Genomic DNA, 16863 nt, shown 5'->3' with positions numbered 1-16863 from the left:
GCGATGTAGAGGAAGAAGAGAACTCTGGATGTCAGAAGTGCGTGTTCATGGTTTGGATATGGCTGCCCACTTTGCTCTCTGACCTCGTGTAACTCTCTCTGAGTTGATACATAGAGGTGAGACTAACACTTATACCAGTCTTCAGCAAATCAGGGCTATTTTGTTTTGTAAATTGCTGAATTTCTTAACTCAGAATCCAATTGTAGATCCAAGATGAATTTTTTTAAATATAATTTATTGTCAAGTCAGCTAACATAGAGTGTATACAGTGTGTTCTTGGTTTTGGGGGTAGATTCCCATGATTCATTGCTTAATGCAACACCCAGTGCTCATCCCAGCAAGTGCCCTCCTCAGTGCCCATCACCCATTTTCCCTTCTCCCCCATCAACCCTCTGTTTGTTCTCTGTATTTAAGAGTATCTTATGGCTTGCCTCCGTCTCTGTTTGCAACTATTTTCTTCCCTTCCCTTCCCCCATGGTCTTCTGTTAAGTTTCTCAGGATCCACATAAGAGTGGAAACATATGGTATCTGTCTTTCTCTGACTGACTTATTTCACTTAGCATAATACCCTCCAGTTCCGTCCACGTTGTTGCAAATGGCGGGATCATTCTTTCTCATAGCCAAGTAGTATTCCTTCAAATATACAAACCAAATCTTCTTTATCATTCATCAGTCAATGGACATTCGGGCTCTTTCCTTAATTTGGCTATTGTTGAAAGTGCTGCTATAAACTTTGGGGTTCGTGCCCCTATGAATCAGCACTCCTGTATCTTTTTGAGTGTTGCAATAGAGAGTGCTAAATCTGATGTTTTACTCTAGAGACCGTAAAGCATGTTTTAAACCCTTTATCCCAATACCACAAGAATATTGTGTTAAAAGTAGTCTGCTGGTCATCAAAAGGTGTCTACTGCAATGTGTAAGTCAAACCATCCCCTTCCATGACTAGTCTGTGGCCCCTATACAAATATCTGAGAGAGAAGGGCCAGTGTATGTCTGAAGGCAACTTCTTTTATTCCCTCCTATGGGTGGGACATAGCTGTTAATGGATTTGAAGTAGAATAGAAATACTTTGATAGCTAAGTGGAAGTAAGATTTCAGGATGTGCAGGGAGATTAGAGAAGGAGTGACCAGTTAGAAGCCTCTTGTAACATGTCAAGCAGAAGATGATGAGGACCTAAAATACTTCAGTGGGAATATTGGTAGAGTAGAGGGGATGCTTTGAGGAATTTCTAGGAGATAAGATTGGCAGGCTTTCATCATTTATTGGTAAAGGAGTATTAAGGGCAAAGGTTACTCTCAGGTTTCTGAGTTGGGTGATTAAATTGTTGATGGGATCGCCAACTAAAGCGGAGATACAGAAGATTTAGGAGGAGTACATTTGGAAGCTAGGAATGTAGGGGAAATTGTGAGCTCTCGTTTGTATGTATGGAGTTTGAAGTGTCTGTGACATACCCAGTTGTTTATGTTTAACAGGAAGTAATATATATGAGCTGATGTTGAGGGGGTGGTTTAGATTTTACTTGGCATTTATCACTTTATGGATTATCAAAAGAAACTTCCCAGGGAGCCAGTGAAAAGTGAGAAGGTTAATCAGCTGAGGACAGAACCCTGTGCATGAAAAGGGCAATTGAGAAGGAAGTTAGTGAGGAGGGCGATTGTGAAGTTTCAAAAGGTGCCTGCAGGTCAGATGGAGTAGAGAGGCAAAGCCAAATAAGGACTGAAGCGCTTCTGTTGGATTTTGGCAATTAGAGTTTGTTTTGGTGACATTAGTGTGACTAGATCCAGTGGATGTTAGAATTAGCCAGGAACTTAAGATTATATAGACTTACTTCTTGTTTTTATTTATTTATTTATTTATTTATTTATTAAAAAAAATTTTTTTTTAATGTTTATTTATTTTTGAGACAGAGAGAGACAGAGCATGAACGGGGGAGGGGCAGAGAGAGAGGGAGACACAGAATCGGAAACAGGCTCCAGGCTCTGAGCCATCAGCCCAGAGCCCGACGCGGGGCTCGAACTCACGGACCGCGAGATCGTGACCTGAGCTGAAGTCGGACGCTCAACCGACTGAGCCACCCAGGCGCCCCCTTGTTTTTATTTTTTAAAGTTTATTTACTTGAGGGAGAGCAAATGCAAGTGGAGGAAGGGCAGGCGGAGAGGGAGAGAGAGAATCAGAAACAAGGTCTGTGCACTGTCAGTGTGGAGCCCCCTAGGGGGCTCAATCTCATGAAGTGGAGATCATGACCTGGGCTGAAATCAAAAGTTCTCTCCTTAACTGAGCCACTCAGGAGCCCCACCTCTTGTTTGTAGAGATAAGAATGTTGGACAGATAAGAACATTGAGAATTTTTATCTAGGTTACAGCTTAAAATATTGCATGCACGTAGTAAGTGGTCAGTAAATAGTGGTTGAATGAATTATTGAACTCTTTATTGCCAGAACCAGAACTAGAGTCTTACATCTAGATTCTAACATGAAGTTAGATTGTTGGAGATATTTCTTGTTTTTTGATTTAGGCCTGCACTGCTATGATCTTCCCTCTTTTTTAAAAAAAAAATTATGTAAATTCCAGTTAGTTAGCATACAGTGAGATCATGAGATCTCATGAGATATGAGATCGTGAGATCATGAGAACCATGAGATCATGAATGACCTGAGCTGAAATCAAGAGTCAGTCACTTAACTGACTGAGCCACCCAGGTGACCCACATGTTCTTTAATCATCACATTTTTGTGGATTTCTGTTTTCTTCTTGTACTTGGTTTCTTAGTTTTGTATCATTGTAGTCAGAGAAGATTCTTGATATGATTTTGATATTCTTGAATTTACTGAGACTTGTTTTTGGCCTAACATATGATCTGCCCTAGAGGATGTTTCATGTACACTTGAGAAGAATATGTATTCTGCTGATCTTGAATAGAATGTTCTGTGTATGTCTTTTAAGTCCATCTAGTTTAACATATTGTTTAAAGTCAATGTTTCCTTATTGATTTCTTTGTTTAGATATATTCATTGTTATAAGTCAGGTGTTAAAGTTCCTTACATTATTGTAGTCTGTCAGTTTCTCTCTGGATCTGTTAATATATACTTATACACACACACACACACATACATATATATGCATATGTGTGTGTATATCTATATATGATTTAATTGACTAAAGAATATTTCTTGAGAAATTACTATGTTCTACACACTGTTCTAAGTGCAGTTATATGGATGTATACAGAGTAGACAAAAATTCATGCCTTGAAGAAACATACATTTTAAGATAAAAAGGTATATAAAAGTATATTGAGAACCTGGGGTGCCTGGGTGGCTCAGTCAGTTGAGCATCCGACTCTTGATCTCAGCTCAGGTCTTGATCTTGGGGTCATGAGATCAAGCCCCACATTGGGCTCTGTACTGGGTGTGAAGCCTACTTAAAAAAACAGTGTATTGAAAACTGAAAACAACCAGATATATGATGCCATTATCTTAATCATCGTAATCCTACAAAGCAGTCACTAATGCTCAAGTCATGTGTATTTGTAATGCATTATTATATTATAATGTGTTATTTTATTTTACCTCAAGTCCCTGAGATTTATGGAATGGATTTTTTTTTTTTTTTGCACCAGGATAATTTATCTTCCTGGAATCAGTTCTGTCAGGTGTTATTCTTTGGGGTTGTATCAGGGCTTACTGATTAACATGGAAAGGCATTAGGGATTGTCCATGGAAATTCCACCAAATTGCCAAGCAACTTGTAGACAATCAAAGGTTAGTGGCATTCTGTCTTTTGACTAATTAAAAATATTTAACTGAGAGGTATCATAAAATGTCTTATCAGGAGGTTTCAGTGTATAATTGAATAAGAAAAAATACTTTAAAAGCATGAATTACTACTTGCTAATACCTAAAATGTTTTCCAGGTCTCTTTGATGTTATTTTCAACAAAGGAAATATGTGCATTTTCCAGAGTCATGTAATCAGGCATCTTTCTCTTGCTGTTGACAACAGCACTGTCACTGGAATGGTGTGTAGTGATTTTGTTTATTTGCTGTTTATCAACAGTGTTGTATCCATATATAATTTATTTTTATAAGATCATCAAATTGTATTTCCTTTGGCTTTCCCTTTCACCCTTTTCATTATTCTGTTTTGTCTAACTAACTTTTGATATTCTGTTGCATAAATGGTCCTAATTTCAGCAATTAAAATTTAGACAAGAAAACTAGACCACTTTTCTGATAACATTCAAAGTATTAATAAGCCTCCAAAAGGGGACGATCTGATTTCTCAAAGGTCCCTTCAAGGAGCATATTATTGGGGAAGAAATACTAATAACGTCACCTAAGGATGCTTGGTATTGCTTAGTTTAGGTTTGAAAAGTAGCTTTTAATATATAAAGCTGTTTTAAAAAATATATGCATGTTATTTATTTTGAAAAATGAGACCGCATGGGATAGCTGTCATGCACTGTTGTAAAATGTTTAATATGTGTTATAACGCTTAATCTTTATATCTGCCCTGTGAGAGAATCCGTTATTATCCCTGTTTAACAGAAGAGGAATCTGATGTGTAGGAGGATGAAGTGAGTGGCTCAAGGTCACATAGGCAGTAAATGTGGAAGCAGGAATTGAACACTGGCATTCTGATTCTAGCACTCATGCTACAGCTTTTCATGTAATGCTATATAATATTACATGATTTTTGACTCGTAGCGTGTTATTTAACTTAAGGGAAAATAGTAATTATTGAAAAAAACGTATATAATTTGTAGGCTTGAAATTCAGGCTAAATGATAATCCGTCAAATTTTCTTTACAAAGTCTTTTCTCCTCTGCTCTGGACTTAGCACGTCATCCTGTGCTGTACTTTGTAGCACGTTCTGCTCAGCACAGATCCTGGTCATAGTAAGTGCTTATAAATAAGAATGTAGTAAGTATGAAATCTACTTAATTAGATCAAGAGTTTGAGAAATTTATTTTTCTAAACTCAAATTAAATTTACTTCCAAGCCCCTAACCCATTAGGTTGGTGAGAGTTTCCATCTTAGTTACGACGAGACTCATCTTGTTACACACAAGACTTTTCCTGGTATGGGGGTCTGGGAATATCCAGTAACAGCCCTTTTGGCTTCAGTCCACACCAGTAACTGCTGATGTACTCATCAAACATCACATGGCTTCTTGGAGATGAATAGCCCTGTTGCTTACCTACCATACTTACACAAGAGCACTTTGCTGAGTTTGGTAGCTTTAGTGAGTGCCATGGGCCAAGCCTTTCAAGGACACCCATGTGTCCTTCCTTTTCAGGCCCAATGCCTCCCCAAGGCACTGAGGGGAAATGGGGTAAAATCTCAAATAGTAGTTTGAGCCAGGAATGTTTCCCTGTAGCATAACCTCCTCGATTTGCTTAATTTTTTTGTAAACAAAACCTAATAATGCGTGCCCGTTAATTTCAGCTTTTGGTCCAAAAGAGTCTTGAGTTAGGAGAACACAAATGAAGAAATGAAAAATAAACAACAGAATACAGTAACTCATTAAATTCTCCTGCTGCTGAAGTTTTTTTTGTTGTTACCTGGTACTCTTCCATGAGTTCTGAGAAATCAACAGAAAGTTCTTGGAATAAGACCCTGGAAATCAGCCTGGAAAATCAAAACAATTAAATGACAAAAGCACGTGATAGATAATATGAGGAGTCTGTAGAGGGGAATAGACCTGTACATACATAGAATGTGCAAACATTTCAAATTTAATTGTTTTCTATTGCTAATTCAGAGTTTGCTTGCTTGTTTGTTTCTTTTTCTTTTAGGCTAGTGGTGGAGCCTGCACTGAGCTGCGAGTGCTTTATCAGCCCAACCGTTGTGCACTTCTTGAGTCAGCATTGGTTCCTGGTCAAACGGTTATTTTTGATCGTCATGGCAAAATAGCTGCTGAATCATCAGCAGGCTACGCAGACCTTTCAAAAGAATTTGTGGTTTTTGTCAAGGTAAAATGGTGGAAAGTCATTAAAGTTTATATTGCTAAATACCTACTTTATTTCGCTCTATTGAGGAAAGCTCTGGAGTCAGAATGGAGTAATCAGATCTCTTTCCCACTAGGTGGCATTGATGCCTATTGCCATTCTGTTTACCCAGACTGTGGAAGGCAATAGGGATCATAGCTTTAGCAGCACTGGAACTGATAGGAGTGACATCCTTTATTCAATTGAATTTGTAGGTGAAAACCACAAATGTGGGAATTCTTAGTACAAATTTAGAGACTCTTACATTTGGGAATCAAATGTATATATTTAACTTTTCTAACAATTAGAACATTTACACTCTTTGAGTGTTGTATATGTGTGATCATTTTATGCTTCTTTCTTTATAGTATGTGCTTCTGAGTTTATCTTAAAAATATTGTTCTCATAATAAAACAATACCTACCATTTTGCCTGTTTTGTGCCAAGCACTTTACTGAGAGCTTTACCGCATACAAAATTATATTTAATCATCCTAAAAATAGTGACAGATACTATTATTTGTATTTTAAATAGAAGAAAAGATTTTCTGAGAAGTTAAAATCTGACTAGCGTAGCATAACTAGTGGATAAATGGTGGATCGTGATTCAAATCAAAGTCAATTTGTCTTCAAAACTTTTTATGCTTACTATATAATAAACACTTCATGACAATATTATTTTTCCCAAAACAACATGATTTTTATACCCAAACATAAGGTATATGTATATGTTTGTTTATGTATCAATCTCTCTCTCTCATTGGATTTTTAATTTTTCTAAGTTTATTTATTTTTGAGAGAGAGAGAGAGAGAGTGAGAAAACAGGAAAAGGGCAGAGAGAGAGAGAATCCCATGCAGCTCCCACTCTCAGTGCAGAGTTTGATGTGGGGCTCAAACCCTTGAATGGTAAGATCATGACCTGACCAAAACCAAGAATTGGGCACTTAACTGTCTGAGCCATCCACATGCCCCTGGGTGTTTAATCTTAATCTCTTCATTTTACCACCTCTGCATATGTTACTGCAAAATATACTTTGACATACTTTGACATATTTGGTTATTTGCTTAGCTTAAATGATTTGAAATTGAATTTAAGGGTCAGAATATGAAGCCTTTAAGACTATGGGAACATACTGCCAGCTTTCTTTCCAGAAATGTACTAATTTTAAATCCTGTGAACATTAAACCAACTGTGAAGTTAAAAGGGGACAGCTCATATGACTACCCTCACATCTGACACACACTTCAGAGTTCCAGGGTCCTTGAGACCACTATCAAGTTTTGATAATTTAGTAAAATAGCTCAGAACTCACTGGAAGTTGTCACACTCATGGTTATGGTTTATTACAGAAAAAGGATACAGGTTAAAATCATCTAAGGGAAGAGACACATAGAAAGTACCAAATGGTGCAACTTCTAGTTGTCCTGTCCCTATAGAGTGAGGACAGCATTTGTTTCTCAGCATTGATATGTGACAATATGCGTGGAGTACTGCCATTCAGAAAGCTCCCATGAGCCTTGGTGTGCAGTCTTGATTGGGGTTCAATCAGACAAAGAGTCCATGTTGCTGATCTCAGTCTCCAGCCTCAGAGGAGGTCAGCTGACATCTTGTGACTCAAAACTGCCACCCTAATTCAGATTTTTACTATGTGACTGGTTCAAGACCATCAAGCAAACAAAAAACTCCTATCAAGCATAACAATCCAAAGGTTTAGAAATTACCTTTCAGAATCCAAAGGCAAAGGCCAGACCTGTGTGAGCAAAGTTAATTTCTTTCTCTTTTTTAATTGAAATATAATTAACATACAGTGTTACATGAGTTTCAGGTGTGCAATATAATGATTCAACAATTCTATACATTTCTCAGTGCTCATCAGAGAAAGTGTGCTTTTAATTCCCTTTATCTATTTCACCCATTCTCCCATCCCCCACTCCTCTGGCAACCACTGGTTTGTTCTCTGTATTTAAGAGTCTGTTTTTGTTTGTTTCTTTTTTTCCTTAATTTCTTTACTACCCAATTCCTTTTGCAGTGTAGGAGAGGATCCATCTTGTTGAACTTGGTGTTGAGTATGGTCTTTAAAAAAACTTTTGACAATTTTTAGAGTAATAAGCTAGGGTGAACTGCCTTTTTTTTTTAATGTTTATTTGCCATTTGTATTTTGTCTTCAGTGACTTGTGTGTTTATGTATTTTATCTATTTCTGCACAGTATTAGTGTATTCTAATAAACTTGCAAGATTTTTTTACATCTTCTTAAGTTATTGGTTGCCTAGGATTACTTAAAAATACTTTAGTTGTATTTGATATCTCTTTTTATTCATTCATTCCTACATATGTACATTGACCTAATATGCACCTAATAAGGTGCATCCTATAATTCAGGTACACTTGTAGTACACTGTTTTTATTCTGCTTTGTATTAATATTATAATTATTTGTTTATATTGATTATAAATTTCTTAAGAGAAGTATTTGTGGTTTTTTATCTTTTTTAAATCTCTGTGGCATTAAATACTGATCCTTTATTCTCAATGAATAATAATAGTTGTATATTATAATGAGCCAGTCAGAGAACCTCCCTTAATTTTGTATAGTTTTGCATAGTAGTTAAATTATTCCTTATTTTGCTCATTTTTAGCCAACAAGTTTCTGGTAAGATTCTGATCACTATAACTTCTGTAAAAGAATGGGCTCTCTTGCCATCTTCTTTTAGCAAAACATGAGCTTGTTATTTACTGCCTTCTGTTCTGTATGTCATCCTGAAGGGCGTGTTCCTGAACAGTGCTGTGGTTCTACTTGCTACGAGTCTGTGCCAAGCCCTGTGTCTCCAGCCTGATGGGAGCTGCACTGGAGTGGGAAGCCAGTCTGAGAAATCCTACTGGAAAGTGCATAAAATCAGCTCTGGTATTTGCATGTTTGAAAGTGTGAAAAATGCAGGGATGTATCTGAGGATTAAGGATGGCCAGTGTGATGGAACAGTAAGCATATGCTTGTATTTTTCTCAGCGAATGTTTAATACGTTTGCCAATGATAGATATGAGAATGGCTCTTTCTGAGTATTTTGTTTTTTTAGCTTTAACCCATAAACGTTTTAGAAATTGGATGTTATATATGGTGGTCCTCTTGACTTATTGAAAAGTTGGGAGGGCAGCCACATGCTTTATATGATTAGAGAGGGATTCTGTCTGACCCTTTAGACATTGCTTCTGAAATGTAATGTGCACACAAATCACCTGGGAATTGTATCGTAAAGCACATTCTAATTCAGATAAACTGTGGTGGGACCTGTGTGTCTGTGTTTCTAATAAGCTCTCAGCTGTTGTTGATGATGTTGGTCTATAAACCATACATTGAGAACCAAGGCTCCAGAAAGTCCCAGCTCAACAATATTTCCCTACTGCTTCTTTTGGTGCCTGAATTTCCACCAGTGGAAACCCTGCACTTTGAGTAAGGAAGTAATTTTAAAGTCTAAATATTAGGGGATCTTCTTTAACATCCTGACTTAGGAGGGGACATAGAAGGCAACTAACATAACACCTTTCATATATCATAATTCTTCTATGGGTTGAGGGTCATGTAAGATTACACATTTAACTTGACTGCTAATGCTTTGTTCCTCTGTTCTTTTTTGAAACAATTTAGTTTAAATTGTATCTTTAAGATAAACCCAGGGGTGCTTCCTGTCCCTTTTCTCCTTACCAGTATGGCATCAGTTATATGGTAGTGTTTGCATGAGCTTCTGGGGGTGAGAAGGAGGAAGGCTTAGACTATTCATCATTGTGTGGGCCCCTGTCTCTGCTGCAGACTGGCAAGTCTGTGTCTGGTGAGCTGCAGTGGTGTTCAGAGTGCAAAGAGAAAAGCACATGCATGCACATATTTAATTAGTGTCCTTGATTGACTCACAAGAACACTGTGAAATTTCACAGAAGAATCCATGGTGCCATGCTATGGCAAACTGGTAAGTGAACCAATTAAGATTAAAAACGGGTAACGTTACTTTTGGGGCACCTGGGTGGCTCATTTGGTTGAGTGTCTGACTCTTGATTTAGACTCAGGTCATGACCTCATGGTTCGTGGGTTTGAGCCGTACGTTGGGCTCTGTATTGACAATGCAGAGCCTTCTTGGGATTCTCTCTCCTTTTCTCTGTGCCCCTCCTCCACTTGTGCATGTGCGCTCTCTCTCTGTCTTTCAAAATATATAAATTAACTTAAAAAAAAAAAGAAACCGAAACAGGTAACATTACTACTATGGCCAGACTGAGAGTATGATTTCATCTAATGCTCAGTCATCCTACTGGAGGAACATCAGGAGGTAGCTTTCCTTTCGTATCACCAGCGTCCACAAAGTATACGAGTCTTTGCTTTGGGGGCTCATGGGAGTGTTCAGAACCATGAGACAGATATGTATCACTGCATGACACATGTTTTGGGGTATGTGTGTTTTTAAATTTCTGGGGAGTTTGTGGTGGCAAAGATAAATGTCACTTTAAAGTAGATGAACCAACATTGGAAATTTGTGTCTTCTCTAGATATCAACCGAGGGGATAGCTCATCTGTCAGTCACCTTCCAATTAGCTGTTGTGTCATACTCAAGTTGGATGGTGGTTTTCATGGTTCTCCCATTCCTCCCTCTCCAGTCTGTGTGAGCCCTGTCTCTTCCCCCTCTTTCCCAGTATGCTGCTTCTCTTGTCCCTGCACGTGAGCACATTTCCTCTGCAAGAGTGTAGCAGAATCTTGAATCTTTCTGCCCTACACTAAGTACTTACTGTTGTTTTCTTCTTGTTCTTCTTGTTTGTGCTGAGTGACTCATCTCTATGTGATGAGGCTGAGGGAACTGGAAGAAGTCCTGGGTATTCAGTTGAAAGAATTTGGTGAGCACAGGCAGACGGGCGGAAACTTGCAGATTAATATGTAGAAGTATTCTGTCACAGAGAAACTGTTGGCATGCTCATTCTTCCGATGAAGAAGCTGAATGTGAGCCTGGCCACACAACTTTCCCAGAGCCCAGCAGCTGGTGTCAGAGCCAAGAATCAGTCTAGGTCAGGTTACCTTCTAAGCCCCCCCCCTTTTTTGGGAGGATTCATGATACCAAGATGGGAGAGCTGGAATGACTCCCATGAGGAGAACAGGGTCCATATACATAGAGGGGAAGTGGTTCCCAACGCAAAAATAAAGTTTCCTTCTTTAGCAATTTTCCTAGAACCCATCTTATTGACAGCTTAGGTGAGTGAGTGAATCTAAAATTGTGTCCTTTCAGCCTGTGCTTTCTTTTCCCTTCCTGATAGACTTCTCAGGATAAAAAGCTAAGTTCAGAATTTCCTACGTACTTTAGAACTGAGGCAGGCAATCATGTGTTCGGGTTTCAAATCCAAGTATCCCTTCTTCTTAAAGATCTTTCCTAACTTGAAAAAAACAGAGGCATTTGTTTTGTTTGGCTTGGACAGAGCCAAAGTGGGGAACCCAGTGAGATATATTGACAAAGGTGAAGGAACATAATTGGTTTGATTACGTGGAATTTGATATTTAGAACATTAAAAGAAGAAATTCGGGCCATAGTAGAGCATAACACAGAGATTCTCTAGGCGTTTTGGGAATGATACCTTGATTGCATGTCATTTGACCGGAGGTTTAAGGACCTTCCTCCTAGGTCATGTTCCTGTGAGACCACACATGCCTGTGAAGCAGGAGGTAGATGGAAAAGAAACTAGTAAGGGGGAGGGGGTCTGGAAGGAAGAGCAGGGAGCAAAGGAGCCTTGGGGGTCCACGATGGGGGTGAGGCACTGCTGGCCGTGTTATCAGGGTGCCGTCCCTTCTGCTAGGATCTAGTCTCTGCGCGGGGTGCCATCTGTTTTGCTAGGCTCTAGTCCCTGCTCAGGGTGCCGTCTCTTCTTCTAGGCTCTAGTCCCTGCCCCCTGCCCCCAATCCCAGCAGTGGGCCAGGACCTCCAGAGGCTGTCTCCTGCTGGAACAGCCAGCGCACCAGGAGGAACTAGGGGCTCAGACCACAGCTAGTTACCATCTCAAATGGAAGTATTCCAATGTTTAAAACACGAGCATGGCCCTCCCAGTGTGTACCAGCTCAATCTCAAACACGGCTCCCCAACCACTGCTAGCACACAAAGGGTGAGGTGTGTGTAACCCTTGAAGGCTGCAGAGGAAATCTCGTTACTATTTTCTTTTTTTAAAACATCGGTAAAAATCTCCAGTTAAGGTAAGATTTTGGAGTCTTCCTAACCTATGACAAACTTATAGATCTGTTACTTTTGTTCACTTGCCTCCTAAAATCAAAGCTCAAACATGTGGTAGAGGTCTTTACCTTCCTGGTGTTCCTGTTAGAAATTTCAAGCTTATTCTTGGAAAAATTATTGCATTGGAAAGTTATTGTTAAAAGATTTGAAATTAAAAAGAAATTTTTTAAATGTTTTATTTATTTTTGAGAGCAAGAGAGACAGAGCATGAGTGAGGGAGGGGCAGAGAGAGAGGGAGACACAGAATCTGAAACAGGCTCCAGGTTCCGAGCTGTCAGCACAGAGCCTGATGCGGGGCTTGAACTCACAGACTGCAAGATCATGACCTGAGCCGAAGTTGGATGCTTAACCGACCGAGCCACCCAAGTGCCCCAAAAGGTTTGAAATTTTAAAGAGACTTTCCATGAAGCCACAGGCTCCTGAATGCTATGTAAATTCTAGAAAAATGTGCCACTATTCTTGCCAAGGGTGAACTTCCTGATAATTGTAACAGGATCAGCAAAGAAAGCAGAAAGGAGAAAGACTAATATTTTTGAGTGTCATTTGTGTAGCAGAGGCTGGACTAACTGTCTTATATTTGTAATGACATCCTTTTACCCCTAAACTCATATAGCAAGACAAATAATAAGATAAGAAAACAACAATAGTAGGTCTTACCCCACACTGATCTATGTAAATGAATGAATCACTCCCTTTAGGTAGTTACTAAAAGATTGGCCAGGATTGAAGAGTTTCTATTCTAAATTTAAGTCTTTTATCCATCAGGCACAGTCTAGATCAATCCTATTCTAGCTTCTCATTGGGATTGGCCCCTTGGCTATGGTCTCCCCCCACCAACACTGTCAGGGGACACCAAGGTTAGTGAGGGCTCCTCCTGTGGACCCCACGTGTCTATTTGTTTTGTGTATACCAGCCTCATGTAAACAACTGAAGGTTGGAGAACTCAGGTTACTATGTGATGGTGTTTACCATTTATTTATTTATTTATTTATTTAAAAAAAATTTTTTTTAACATTTCTTTATTTTTGAGACAGAGAGAGACAGAGCATGAACGGGGGAGGGTCAGAGAGAGAGGGAGACACAGAATCGGAAACGGGCTCCAGGCTCTGAGCTGTCAGCACAGAGCCCGACGCGGGGCTCGAACTCACATACCGCGAGATCGTGACCTGAGCCAAGGTCGACCGCCTAACCGACTGAGCCACCCAGGCGCCCCTTTTTAAATTTTTTTTTTCAACGTTTTTTATTTTTGGGACAGAGAGAGACAGAGCATGAACGGGGGAGGGTCAGAGACAGAGGGAGACACAGAATCGGAAACAGGCTCCAGGCTCTGAGCTGTCAGCACAGAGCCCGACGCGGGGCTCGAACTCACATACCGCGAGATCGTGACCTGAGCCAAAGTCGGACGCCCAACCGACTGAGCCACCCAGGCGCCCCTATGTGTTTACCACTTAAACAACATTGATGTTTAAACTTTACTTTGGAACTTTTGTGGAGAAGAGCCTCCCCAGAACTTTCAGCATTTGTATTTTACTTTCTGCTGTTCCCATCATAGTGTTCTCTTTATAACTTATTTAGTGACTCACTGATGTGGTTGTCTGACTAAAATTCTTCATCTAAAATTTTGGTAAATAGATCTTTTTAGTCAAAATGGATAGCTTTTTTGCTCATAAGGTACTGTATTAATGCATAAGAATCAGGCATATTATTTTTCACTTTTACTGTATCTGACCAGAAATCATTAGGCTGCAATGACATTACTCTTGAAAACAGAATGGTAATAATCATCTTAATTATTCTCCTTTGCATGTATTTAGAGGCTGTTGTAAGGCATGCTCACAGCCTCTAAAGGGGCTTAAAATGAACTCAAAGGTAAATGGTAACACATACTCATATTATACCTTAAAAACCTAATAGTGCCTCGGTCCTAGTCAACAAATGTTCATTGTATAAATGGAATTGAATAAGAGCATTAATGTTTCCAATGTATCTGCCATTGTATATTTGAGAACATTTCTTTTTTTTCTTTTATTTTAGAGAGAGAGGTGGGGGGGGCATAGAGGGTCAGAGAGAATCTTAAGCAGGCTGCATGTTCAGTGCAGAGCCTAACACAAGGGTGGATCCCACGATCCTGGGATCAGGACCTGAGCCAAAATCCAGGGTTGGAAGCTCAACCGACTGAGCCACCCAGGCACCCCTGAAAACATTTCTCATAGGCAGACATACTTATCATCAAGTATGCTGCTGATTCTATAATAAATGTTTCTGTTACTATGAAATTTTTATGGTGTAGGAATAAATCACCTGATGTGGTGAAGATTCAAGTTAGCAACAAACATGCATTTCACTAGGGACATTTGTAATGCTATTAATTTAAAGAAGAAAACAAGCCTCAGGGGCGCCTGGCTGGCTCAGTCCGTTAAGCATCCTATCTCGGCTTAGGTCAGGATCTCATGGTTTGTGAGTTCGAGCCCCGCATCGGGCTCTGTGCTGACAGCCCAGAGCCTGTAGCCTGCTTCCGATTCTGTGTCTCCCTGTCTCTCTGCCCCTCCCCTGCTCACGCGCGCGCGCGCGCTCTCTCTCTCTCTCTCTCTCTCTCTCTTAAAAGTAAATATTAAAAAAATAAAGAAACAGAGAAGAAAACAAGCCTCAAAACATGGGTGGAATTCATCACCTAGAATCAGTGTAAAGGAAAAAGAGATGTTAAGAGTTGGAGGAAAAATAAACTAAACAGGATACAAACAAAAGGCACGTACACACATGGATACACCCACACTAGGAGGATCCTTGTTCATGGGCAAGAATTTCGTTTGCAGAAACTGGGACAGATTCTCTCATGGCAAATTTATTTAATTTTGCCTCTTTCCTTTAGATGTACATAACTACAAAGTTAAAGATAATTCATATTTTTAAGAAGTGGTATAGGTGTACAAATGGGCTGGGCTGGGTACACGATGCTAGAGCAGTGGATTGAAAAGTATAAAATTCAGTAAAAGACTTTTATGTAGATGATAATAGATCATGTGATTTTAGTGAGCCTATGTCCCTAGAATATGAACTTAACAAGTGCTTCTCAGTTCTGGGATAGGTAGAGTGGGCGGAAGTTGGATATTTCCCTTTCCCCAGGTCTTTAAGGGTCTGATAACACCCCAAAAGTTGAGGCTATAATTGTTTTTTTCCTGTGGGCAGTTCTTGTTAAGAAGAACAAAGTGGTGTGTGTATTTAAAAATGGTTCGTTTTTCCCTCCCCCTGCCAGAATCACAAGGGAGTTCTTTGATATTCACTGTAGGACCCTGGTTGACATCTTGGAGATAAAGTCACAAAGTACAGGGGCCTGTTTCTGACTGGAATTCCTTGGAGTTTTAACTCTGAGACTTGTCCTCACTGAGGCTCAATGGAGCAATTCATCAATTATAGTTCAAGTTTTCCTACCCAGGCATGGTTTCCTCATTAGTTCCTGCTTTTGAGTCTTTGCTCTGGTAAGCTGTGACTCCCTGTATTTGCCTGTCTGTCTCTCTACTCTTGGGGGCAGCAATTACCTGTATCCTCACTCCTCTGACGGTTCTAAAAGGAGTTGGTGATTTTTCAATCTGTTTAGCTTTTTATTTGTTAAGACAGAGTAGTAACTTCTAAGCTTCTTACATGCAGAACTGGAAACTGGGAATTAAAGTTGTTTTTACTTAATCAAAAAATTTTTGAAGAATTTTATTAAAATTGTAAGATTAGCTATTTTGTTTGAATTTTCCAGAAAACGATCTTACATTTTGCTGTTTATTATAGACCATAGTCTATGCATTAGTTTTGATGTTTATAGCATGAAAGAGATTTCAAGAATACGCAGAGGGGCTTGAGGACAGCAACAAAGATTTTCTTCCCCTCACAAGCAACAGACTTTAAGACAAGAATAAATTGTTGAGTGAGTCATCCTGGAAAAGAGAAAGCTGATGAGAACCATTAATAATAGTACAATGTATAGAATGTATATTAATTTGTAGAATGTGGGCACCATAAGGAAGAGATTCTTATTTGCTTCGTTTATTAAAATACCCCAAACTCTTCAACAAGGTTTGACATTTGGTAGGTGCTCAGTAATGAATAAGAAGTTAAAATATCACTTGGGGGTGATGAGTAGGAAGTGTCCTTCTAGAAAGAAACCAGATAGAGGCAAAGGCACATCACATGCTGTTGCAGCGGCGGTCAGAGCATCAACACTCTAACAAGACTTTGTCCCATTGGTATATGTTGTGGATATGTAGGAAGACACACAAAATACAACAGGACCCTTTTGCATCCAGAACCCACATAGTTTCTTTTATTTCCTATCTGCATTCCATTAATCCGTTTGTATTTGGGTTAGGGATAAAACAGAGATTTTTTTTTTTTTCCTGCTCACTCTAATGAGATTATTTATTTATTTATTTTTAAAATTTAAATCCAAGTTAGTTAACAGATAGTGTAGTAATGCTTTCAGGAATAGAATTTAGTGATTCATCACTTACATTTAACACCCCCTGCTCATTGCAACGAGTGTCCTTCTTAATGCCCGTCACCCATTTAGCCCACCCCTGCACCCACTTCCCCTCCAGCAACCCTCAGTTTGTTCTCTGTATTTAGGAGTCTCTTATGGTTTGCC

General features: G+C 39.3%; 1 protein-coding gene across 1 annotated transcript in view; it reads left to right on the top strand.

The window, feature by feature from the left end:
* LOC115506399 overlaps window positions 1-16863 on the top strand; it is a 124031-nt gene that overhangs the window by 85991 nt on the left and 21177 nt on the right. Inside the window, exons 10-12 of the mRNA XM_032591939.1 lie at window positions 3914-4017; window positions 5797-5973; window positions 8752-8964. Of these exons, the coding sequence (XP_032447830.1) occupies window positions 3914-4017; window positions 5797-5973; window positions 8752-8964 (494 nt within the window). The remainder of the gene's footprint in view (window positions 1-3913; window positions 4018-5796; window positions 5974-8751; window positions 8965-16863) is intronic.

Source organism: Lynx canadensis, chromosome F2 (genome assembly GCF_007474595.2).
Source record: "Lynx canadensis isolate LIC74 chromosome F2, mLynCan4.pri.v2, whole genome shotgun sequence".
Lineage (NCBI taxonomy): Eukaryota > Metazoa > Chordata > Mammalia > Carnivora > Felidae > Lynx > Lynx canadensis.
This window is presented reverse-complemented; position numbering and strand designations above follow the sequence as displayed.